The following is a 10994-nucleotide window of genomic DNA, read 5'->3' on the forward strand; positions in this document are numbered from 1 at the left end:
CAGTGTTCCCCAGGGTTCAGTACTGGGACAACTGCTGTTTTACAGTCTATTGGAGGAATACAGTGATGTTCCCCAGGGTTCAGTACTGGGGCAGTGCTGTTTTTCACTCTATGTGAGGTATACAGTGTTCCCCAGTGTTCAATACTGGGGCAGCTGCTTGTTTTCAACCTATGGCTTGTATATAGTGTTCCCCAGGATTCAGTACTGTGACAGCTGCTGTTTTTCAGTCTCTGGAAGGTATACAGTCATCCCCAGGGTTCAGCACTGGGGCAGCTGCTGTCTTTCAGTCTATAGGAGGTATCCGTGATGTTTCCCAGGGTTCAGCACTGGGACAACTTATGCGTTTCAGTCTATGGAAGGTATACAGTGATGTTCCCCAGGGTTTAGTACTGGGACAGCTGTTGTTTTTCAGTCTATGGGAGGTATACAGTGTTCCCCAGAGTTCAGGATGGGACATCTGCTGTTTTTCAGTCTACGGGAGGTATACATTGTGCCCCAGAGTTCAGTACTGGGACATCTGCTGTTTTTAAGTCTATGGAATGTATACAGTATTCCCCTGAGTTCAGTACTGTGACAACTGCTGTTTTGCAGTCTATGGGAGGTATACAGTGATGTTCCCCAGGGTTCAGTACTGGGGCAGCATGTCAAACTTGACACCACTTCCTCAGAAGCACACTAGAATGCTGCTTAGACCTACAATTCTTAGACTCAACAACAAGCGACCAGGCATACTGAGTTCTTGAGCAAGGAGACAGAGTCGGGTACGGGGAGAATGACCCACAGAGCTATTGCTTTTCAAGATCTATCTCAAGCGTCACAGAATCATGCATCCCAGTAACTGACTCACAATCCCTCATCACTGCCTCCAGGAAGAGTCAATAAATGCTGCTCGTGCCAGCGACGCCCACATCCCGTTCACCAAAATAAATATCTCCTATGTATTGACAATTCTCCCAATCCCAGTATCTCTCGCCGAATTTTAATCCCTCTCCCCTGGTCACGGACATTCTCTCCCGGAAGAGACCATCTCTCCCAGTCACACATCACCTCTCCCAGCCACAGACGCTCTCTCCCGCTCACAGACCCTCTCTCTCGCTCACAGACTCTCTCTTCGAGTCACAGACCCTCTCTCCCGGTCACAGAGTCCCTCTCCCGCTCACACACCTACTCTCCCAGTACCACAGACCGCCTCTCCCAGTCACATACCGTGTCTCCCAGTCAGATACTCTCTCACCCTCAAACACACTCCCTCCTGGTCAAAGATCCTTTGTCCCAATAACGGACACTCTCTCCTTGTCACAGAGCCTCTCCCGGGTCAAAGACCGTCCTTCCCAGTCACAGAAAGTCTCTCCCGGCCACAGACCCTCTCTCCCGGTCACAGACACTCTCTATCGGTCACAGGCACTCTCTCCTAGTCAGAAACCTTCTCTCCCAATCAGATTCCCTTTCTCCCTCTTAGAGAGCTTCGCACCCTGTCACAGACTTTCTGTCACAGTCACACACCATATCTCCCAGTCACTGACAATCTCTCCAATTCACACACCTTCTCTCCCAGTCAGATACTCTATGCCCCACTCACACACCTTCTCTCCCAGTCACAGACCGAATTTCCCGCTCTCATACCCTCTCTCCCGGTTACAGACCCTCTCTCCCAATAACAGACCCCATCTCCCGCACACAGACCGGCTCTCCCAATCAGATATCGTCTCTCCCAATTAGATACAGTCTCCCCCTTTCACACCCTCTAGCCAGGTCACAGAACCTCTCTCCCGGTTACAGACTCTCACCCGCTCTCACACCCTCTACCCCGATCTCACACCCTCTCTCCCGGTTACAGACTCTCACCCGCTCTCACACCGTCTCTCCCGATCTCACAACCCCTCTCCCGGTCACAGGCTCTCTCTTCCAATAAAAAACCCTCTCTCCCGCTCACACATCCTCTCTCCTGGACACATACCTCCCTCAAAATCACAGTTCCTCTCTCCCGGTCACAGACTTTCTCTCCCAGTCGTCGATCCTCTCGCCCTCTCACTGACCCTCTCTCCCGGTCACAGATTGTCTCTCCCCGTCACAGACGCTCTCTCCAGGTGACAGTCCCACTCTCTCAGTCACAGACCCTCTGTCTCGGTCACAGATACTCTCTCCCACTCACCGATTCCCTCTTGAGGTCACAGACCCACTCTCCAAGTCACAGACCCTCTGTCTCGGTCACAGATTCTCTCTCCCGTTCGCAGACGATCTCTACCGATTACAGACCCTCTCTACCAGTCACAGATACTCTCCCCCAGTCACATACCCTCTCTCCCAGTCACACTCCCTCTCTCCAAGTCACAGACTCTCTCTCCCAGTCGAAGAGCCTTTTTCCCGCTCACAGACCCTCTCCCATTCAGAAAGCCTCTCTCCCGGTCACATATTCTTTCCCCCGGTCACTGACCTCTCTCCTGTCACACTCTCTGCCGGTCACAGACGACTATCCCGGTCACAGACTCTCACTCCCGGTCACCAACCCTCTCTGCATGTCACCGACCCTCTCTCCCAGTCACAGGTCTTCTCTGAATGTCGCAAAACTCTCTATCCTGGTCACAGACGCTTGCCCCAGTCATGGACGCTCTCTCGCAGTCCCGGGCCGTCTCTGCCAGTCACAGACACTGTCCTCCGCTCACAGACCCTCGCTCCCTGTTACAGGCACTCTCTCCCAGTCACAAACCCTCTCTCCCAGTCACAGAACCCCTCTCCCGGTCACAGACCGTCTCCCCCTCCCACGGACCCTCTATCCCAGTCACAGACTCTCTCTCCCAGCCTCAAACCCTCTCTCACGTTCACATACGCTTTCTCCCGGTGAGAGAGCCTCTCTCCCTGTCACAGAACCTCTCTCCATGTCACAGACCCGCTGTCCATGTCACAGACCCACTCTCCCAATCACAGACCCACTCTCGCGCTCACAGACCCTCTCTCACAGTCATAGACACACTCTCCCACTCAAAGAAAGTCTCTCCGGTCACAGACGTTCTCTCCCGGTCACAGACCCTCTCTCTCGGTCACGGACAAGCTCTCCCAGTCACACACCTTCTCTCCCAGTCAGATACCATTTCTCCCGCTCACAGACCTTCTGTCTCAGTCACAGACCCAATTTCCCGCTCTCATACCCTCTCTCCCATTCACAGTCAATCTTTCCCAATAACGGACCCTCTCTCCCGGTCAAGGACCCTCGCTCCCAGTCACAGAGACTACCAGCCGCTCACAGACACTCTCTCCCGGTCACAGATCCTCTCTCCCAATAACAGACACTCTCATCCCAGTCACAGACCCTCTCACCCGCTCTCACACCCTCTCTCCCGGTCACAGGCCCTCTCTCCCAATAACAGAGCCTCTCTCCCGGTCACAGACCCTTTCTCCCGTTCACAGACCGTCCCTCTCAGTCACAGAAAGTCTCTCCTGGTCACAGACCTTCACTCCCCGCCACAGACCCACTGTCCCAGTCAGAGACCCTCTGTCTCGGTCACAGTTCCTCTCTCCCGCTCACCGACCCTCTCTCCATGTCACAGACACTCTTCGCAAGTCACAGACCCTTTCTCCATTTCGCAGACACTCTCGTCCGCTCACAGACACTCTCTCCCGGTCAGAGAGCCTCTCTCCCTGCCACAGATCCTCTCTCCAGTTCACAGACACTCTCCCATTCACACATCCTCTCTCCCGGTCATTGACCCTTTTACCCGGTCTCAGAGCTCTCGCCGTAACAGACACTCACTCCCGGTCACAGACGTCTATCCCGGTCACCGACACACTCTCTCACTCAAAGAACCTCCCTGCAGATTACAGACCCTCTCTCCGTGTGACAGACTGTCTCTCCCGGTCAAGGACCCTCTGTCCCAGTCACAAACCCTCTCACCTGCTCACAGACACTCTCTCCCAGTCAGAGACCTTGTCCTCATTCACAGATTTTCTCTCCCGGTCACAGTTCCGCTCTCCCAGTCACAGACCGCCTCTCCCGGTCACAGACCCTCTCTCCCTCCCACGGACCCTCTGTCCCAGTCACAGACCCTCTCTCCCAGCCTCAAACCCTCACTCACGTTCACAGACGCTTTCACCCGGTCAGAGAGCCTCTCTCCCTGTCACAGATCCTCTCTCCATGTCACAGACCCGCTGTCCATGTCATAGACCCATTCTCCCAATCACAGACCCTCTCCCACGCTCACAAACCCTCTCTCCCAATCATAGCCACACTCTCCCCCTCACAGAAAGTCTATCCGGTCACAGACACTCTCTCCCGGTCACAGATACTCTCTCTCGGTCACAGACATGCTCTCCCAATCACACACCTTTTCTCCCAGTCAGATACCCTCTCTCCCGCTCACAGACCTTCTCTCCCAGTCACAGACCCAATTTCCCGCTCGTATACCCTCTCTCCCATTCTCAGACACTCTCTCCCAAGAACGGACCCTCTCTCCCGGTCACGGACCCACGCTCTCATTCACAGAGACCCCCAGCCGCTCACAGACACTCTCTCCCGGTCACAGACCCTCTCTCCCAATAACAGACCCTCTCATCCCAGTCACAGACCCTCTCATCCGCTCTCACACCATCTATCCAGGTCACAGGCCCTCTCTCCCAATAACAGAGCCTCTCTCCCGGTCACAGACCCTTTCTCCCGTTCACAGACCGTCCCTCTCAGTCACAGAAAGTCTCTCCTTGTCACAGACCTTCTCTCCCCGCCACAGACCCACTGTCCAAGTCACAGACCCTCTGTCTCGGTCACAGTTCCTCTCTCCCGCTCACCGACCCTCTCTCCATGTCACAGACCCTCTTCGCAAGTCACAGCCCCATTCTCCATTTCGCAGACCCTCTCGTCCGCTCACAGACACTCTCTCCCGGTCAGAGAACCTCTCTCCCTGTCACAGATCTTCTCTTCAGTTCACAGACACTCTCCCATTCACACATCCTCTCTCCCGGTCTTGGACCCTTTTCCCCGGTCTCAGAGCTCTCGCCGTAACAGACACTCACTCCCGGTCACAGACGTCTATCCCGGTCACCGACCCACTCTCTCACTCAAAGAACCTCCCTCCAGATTACAGACCCTCTCTCCGTGTGACAGACTGTCTCTCCCGGTCAAGAACACTCTGTCCCAGTCACAAACCCTCTCACCTGCTCACAGACACTCTCTCCCAGTCAGAGACCTTGTCCTCAGTCACAGATTTTCTCTCCCGGTCACAGGTCCGCTCTCCCAGTCACAGACCGCCTCTCCCGGTCACAGATCCTCTCTCCCTCCCACGGACCCTCTGTCCCAGTCACAGATCCTCTCTCCCAGCCTCAAACCCTCTCTCACGTTCACAGACGCTTTCACTAGGTCAGAGAGCCTCTCTCCCTGTCACAGATCCTCTCTCCATGTCACAGACTCGCTGTCCATGTCATAGACCCATTCTCCAAATCACAGACCCTCTCCCCAGCTCACAAACCCTCTCTCCCAGTCATAGCCACACTCTCCTCCTCACAGAAAGTCTCTCCGGTCACAGACCCTCTCTCCCGGTCACAGATCCTCTCTCTCGGTCACAGACACGCTCTCCCAATCACACACCTTCTCTCCCAGTCAGATACCCTCTCTCCCGCTCACAGACCTTCTCTCCCAGTCACAGACCCAATTTCCCGATCGCATACCCTCTCTCTCATTCTCAGACACTCTCTCCCAATAACGGACCGTCTCTCCCGGTCACGGACCCACGCTCTCAGTCACAGAGACCCCCAGCCGCTCACAGACACTCTCTCCCGGTCACAGACCCTCTCTCCCAATAACAGACCTTCTCTCTCAGTCACAGACCCTCTCACCCATTCTCACAACCTCTTCCCGTTCGCAGACCCTCCCTCCCAATAACAGACCCCCTCACTCGGTCACAGACCCTCTCTTCTGTTCACAGGCGGTCCCTCTCAGTCAAAGAAAGTCTCCCCTGGTCACAGATCCTTTCTCCCAATCACAGACCGTCCCTTCCAGACATAGAGCCTCTCTACCGGTCACAGACTCTCTCTCCCAGGAGACCCTCTCTTTCGGTTACAAAACCACTCTCCCGCTCACAGACCATCTCGTCCCGTCACAGACCAACTCTCCCAGTCACAGACCCTCTGTCTCGGTCACAGATCCTCTCTCCCGCTCACAGACCATCTCTCCATTTCAAAGACCCTCTCTTCCGCTCACAGACAGTCTCTCGCGTTCACAGACGTCTATCCCGGTCAGCGAGCATCACTCCCGGTCACGGACCCTCACTCCCGGTCATGGACCCTCTCTCAATGTCATAGGCCCTCTATTCAAGTCACAGACCTTCACTGCATGTCAGAGAACCTCTATCCTTGTCACAGACGCTCGCTCCCAGTCACAGAATCTCTCTTCCACTCACAGACCATCTATCCCGGTCACAGACCCTCTCTCCCGCTCACAGACCCTCTCTCCCGATCACAGACCCTCTCTCCCTGTGACAGACCCTCTCTCCCGGTCACAGACCCTCTCACCCAGTCACAAATTCTCTCTCCCGCTCACAGACACTCTCTCCTGGTGAGAGACCCTCTCCCTAGTCACAGTTCTTCTCTCCCGCTCACAGGTTCGCTGTCTCAGTCACAGACCCTCTCTCCCTGTCACAGATGCTCTCTCCCGCTCACAGACCCTCTCTCCAGGTCACAGACCCTCTGTCCCGGTCGCAGACCCTCTCTCCCGCTCTCACAGATACTCTCTCCCGCTCACACACCCTCTCTCCCGGTCACAGACCCTCTCTCCCGCTCAAAGAGTCTCCCTTCCGGTCACAGACAATCGCTCCAGCTCTCAGACCCTCTCTCTTGGCCACAGACCATCTCGCCCAATCACAGACCCTTCTCCCGGTCACGGACCGGCTTCCCCCGCTCTCAGACCCTCTCTTCCGCTCTCAGACACGCTCTCTCGGTCACAGACCTTCTCTCCCAAACACAGACACTCTCACCCGCTCACAAACCCTCTCTCCCGCTCTCAGAACCTCTCTCCCGCTCTTAGCACCTCTCTGGCGGTCATAGAGCCTCTCTCCCGGTCACAATGCATCTCTCCCAGTCACAGACCCTCTATCCCGTTCACAGACCCTCTCTCCCGTTCACACAACGTCTCTCCCGGTCGCAGACCTTCTGTCCCGGTCATACACCGTCTCTCACAGTTACAGACACTCTCTCCCGGTCACAGACCCAAACTCACGGTCACCGACACACTCTCCATGTAACAGTCCCTCTCTGCATGTCACAGATGATTTCTCCCGCTCACAGACTCTCTCCCAGTCACAGATCCTCTATCCATGTCAGAGAGCCTTTCTCCCGCTCACAGACCCTCTCTCCCGGTCACAAATCCACTCTCCCAGTTACAGATCCTCTCTCGATGTCAAAGACTCTCTGTCCCGGTCACAGACCCTTTCCCCCGGTCACAGACGCACTCTCTGTCACAGACCCTCTCTCCCATTCACAGAATTTCTCTCCCAGTCACAGATCCTCTCGCACGGTCACATAACATTCGCCCCAGTCACAAATCCTCTCTCCCGGTCACCAACCCTCTCTCCCGATCACAAACACTCTCTCTCCGTCACAGACCCTTTATTCCGGTTACAGATGCTCTTCCCCGGTCACAGACCCCCTCTCTCCCAAAAACCCTCGCTTGCAGTCACAGACCGTCCATCTCGTTCACAGATCCTCTCTCCCGGCTACAGACCCTCTCTCCCAGTCATAGACCCCTTGTTCCGGTTGCAGATCCTCTCTCAATGTCACAACCCTCTCTCACGTTCACAGTCACGGACCACCTCACCGGGTCACAGACGCTATCTCCCGGTCACAGACCCTCTCATCCGATCACATCGAGCATTTGATGATCTATTTTGCGCCGCCGATTACTCTTGTATTATAGCATCCAATTCCAGGATTCAGTTCACAATTTATTAATGATCTGCCAGTTATATATCATAATTATAAATCTTGGCTGCAGATCCCGTTACTTTGAAATGTTATTAATGGAAGCAGTAACAAGTTTGGATATTTCACCATTAACTACATCGAACTGCTTATTTTGTTTTCACCCTGCCGTGCTAATGTGTCTCTTTATTTCTCTTCCTCACAGTTAACGCTGTGACGATTGTGATCTTGTCTCGGGGAAAGTGCGGTCTCTCCAAATGTGTCACTCGATATTTGGTGGCCATGGCAGCGGCGGATCTCCTGGTCATTATCACTGACCTGATACTCAGGCAGATTCCAATTATTCATCGTATGTACATTGTGCTGACCATCCCCGTGTGTAATATCCACGCCGTCCTGCTTTATGCAGCCACAGATTGTTCTGGCTGGTTTACCGTCACTTTCTCCTTTGATCGATTTGTGGCCATTTGCTTTCAGACGTTGAAAACCAAATATTGCACCGAGAGAATGGCAGCTGTGGTTCTGGGAACAGTGACTGTGCTGAGTGGTTTAAAGAACATCCCCTGGTATTTTATGTTTACATCTCAGTACACGCTTTTAGGAAGCAGTTGGTTTTGTTATGTGACTATCCATGTTGCACTTTCACGGGTGTGGGGAACAATCGAGTTCATTCAATATATTTTAACCCCAGGGATCCCATTTATTCTCGTTCTGCTGATCAATGCTGTCACCGTCAGATACATTTTAGTGGCCAGCAGAGCCCGGCAAAGACTCCGAGGTCCCAGAAGTGCAGAGAGTACTCGAGACCCAGAGATGAACGGCAGAAGGAAATCCATCATTTTACTTTTGATGATCTCATCCAATTTCATACTGTTATGGGCGGTGTTCATGCTGTGCTCCATACTGCGTCCGGCCTGCAGTTTCAATTGTCTACCTGTACGCATTCCTTTCTATGTTTGGGAAATGGGATTCATGCTTCAGCTCCTGAGTGGCTGCACGAACACTTGTATTTATGCTGTGACCCAGACTAAGTTCAGAGAGCAGCATAAGAATGCGGTGAAATATGCCTTCGCGCTAATTATTAAATATATTAAATGATGAGAAGAACTGAATAATTTCCAGCAGTAAAACTCAATTTTGTTTCATGACGCACTCTTCGCATTCTTCCAATGGTCTGTGATTCCAACAATAGTGTCCCTTTTACTCTCTCCCCTGTCTCGCTCTCTCTCTCTCTCTTTCTCTCTACGTCAGTTTTTCCCGTTCATTCTCTCCTGCTCTTGCTCTCTCTCGGCCTCTCACTCTCTGACTACTTCCTGAATGAAAAGGAATTCTGTTCTTTTTTGCGCAAGCAATTAAACTAACAATCCAGCCTATTGAACATAAGAACATAAGAAGATAAGAAATAGGAGAAGAAATAGGTAATCTGGCACTTCGAGCCTGCTCCACCTTTCAATAACATTATGGCTGATCTGATCGCGGCCTCAACTGCAATTCCTTGCTTTCTCCACATAACACGTTACTCCCTTATCCTTCAAAAATCTACCTTTAAACCGTAAATGTATTTAATGACCCAGGCTCCAGAGCTCTCTGGGGCAGAGAGGGTCTGTGGCAGAAAGATTCAAGACCCTCTGACAGAAAAAAATCTACATTTCCATTTTAAATGGGCGAAACCGCATCCTGAGACCATGCCTCCGAGTTCTAGATGCCCCGATGAGAGGAAACATACTCTCAGCTTCTAACCTCTCAAGCCCCCTCAGAATCTTATACGTTTCAATGAGATTACCTCACATTCTTCTAAACTCCAGAGAGTATAGGCCCACCTGCTCAACCTCTCTTCATCTGACAAACCCTCACATTTTATACACCATCCCCTTGCAATAAATGCCATCATTCTATTTGCTTTTCTAACTACTTGAAAGGACTCATAGATTTCTCAGTACCTGAGCGTTCTGTAATCTATTCTCCATTTAAATCATAATTTGCTTTTCTATTTTTCCTACCAATTGGAGAAGGTCGCATTTTCCCACAGTATACCCCATCAACCAAATATTTACCCACTCATATTTCTATCTCCCATCGCAGATTATTTGCGTCCTCCTTACAACTTCCTTTCCCACCTATCTTTGTATCATCAGAAAATGTGCAACATTAAACTCGGTCCCTTCATCCAAGACAATAATATAGTTTAGAAATAGTTCGTGGACCGAGGGCCGGTTCCTGCTGCAGCACACTAGTCATTGTTTGCCAACGTGAAAATGACACATTTCCGCAAATATCTGTCGTATTTTAATTAGCCAATCCGCTAACCAAGCTAATAGATAACCCGCAACCCCGCGAGTTCAAATCTTGGCACCTTATTGAATGCTTTCTTGAAATCGGAATACAGGTCATCTTTAGCTCCTCTTGATCCACCCTGCTCGTCACATCCTCAATGAGCTCCAGCAACTTTGTCAAACATGGTTTTCATTTCATAAAACCATGCTGACTCTGCTTGACTGCATGATGATTTTCTAAATGTCCTGCTACGACGCCTTAATAAAGGACTCCAGCATTTTCCCAAAAGTAGATATTTGGCTAACTGGTCCATACGTTCCTGCTTTCTCTATCCCTCTTTTCTTAAATTGAGGTGTTACATTTGCAGTTTTCCAATTTGCCTTGACCTCTCTCGAATCAAGAAAATGTTGGTATGTTACAATCAATACATCCACTATCGCTCTCGCCACTTATTTTAAGACCCTACGATGCAGGCCAGTGAACTTATCTCCATTTAGTCCCATTAGCTTACCGAGTACATTTTCTCTATTCATAGCTATTTTTAAAGATCCCTTCCCACAATATCTCGTTGATTATTAATTTTTGGAATGTGCTTAATGTCTTCTAACATGAAGACTGATGCAAAATAATTGTTCATATTCTCTGCCATTTCCTTGTTTCACATTATTAATTCCCCAGACTCATTCTCTGCGTGACCGACATGTACTTTCGCTGCTCTCTTCCTGTTTATATACCTGTAGAAGCTGTTGCTCTGGCATGTTTTAACTTATTAATGATTGAAATGACGGGTGGAATTCGGTCGGTAAATACAATCTCTCAAG

General features: G+C 51.4%; 1 protein-coding gene across 1 annotated transcript; it reads left to right on the top strand.

Moving 5' to 3' along the window:
* Positions 1–8104: 8104 nt before the first annotated feature.
* On the top strand, positions 8105–8997 carry LOC139242451 (probable G-protein coupled receptor 139; the record flags this gene model as incomplete). Its single annotated transcript, XM_070870364.1, has 1 exon — positions 8105–8997. A coding segment is annotated over one exon (893 nt), but the record flags the coding sequence as incomplete, so codon positions are not given.
* Between the last annotated feature and the right edge of the window lie 1997 nt (positions 8998–10994).

Source organism: Pristiophorus japonicus, unplaced genomic scaffold (genome assembly GCF_044704955.1).
Source record: "Pristiophorus japonicus isolate sPriJap1 unplaced genomic scaffold, sPriJap1.hap1 HAP1_SCAFFOLD_134, whole genome shotgun sequence".
NCBI classification, from domain to species: Eukaryota; Metazoa; Chordata; class Chondrichthyes; family Pristiophoridae; genus Pristiophorus; species Pristiophorus japonicus.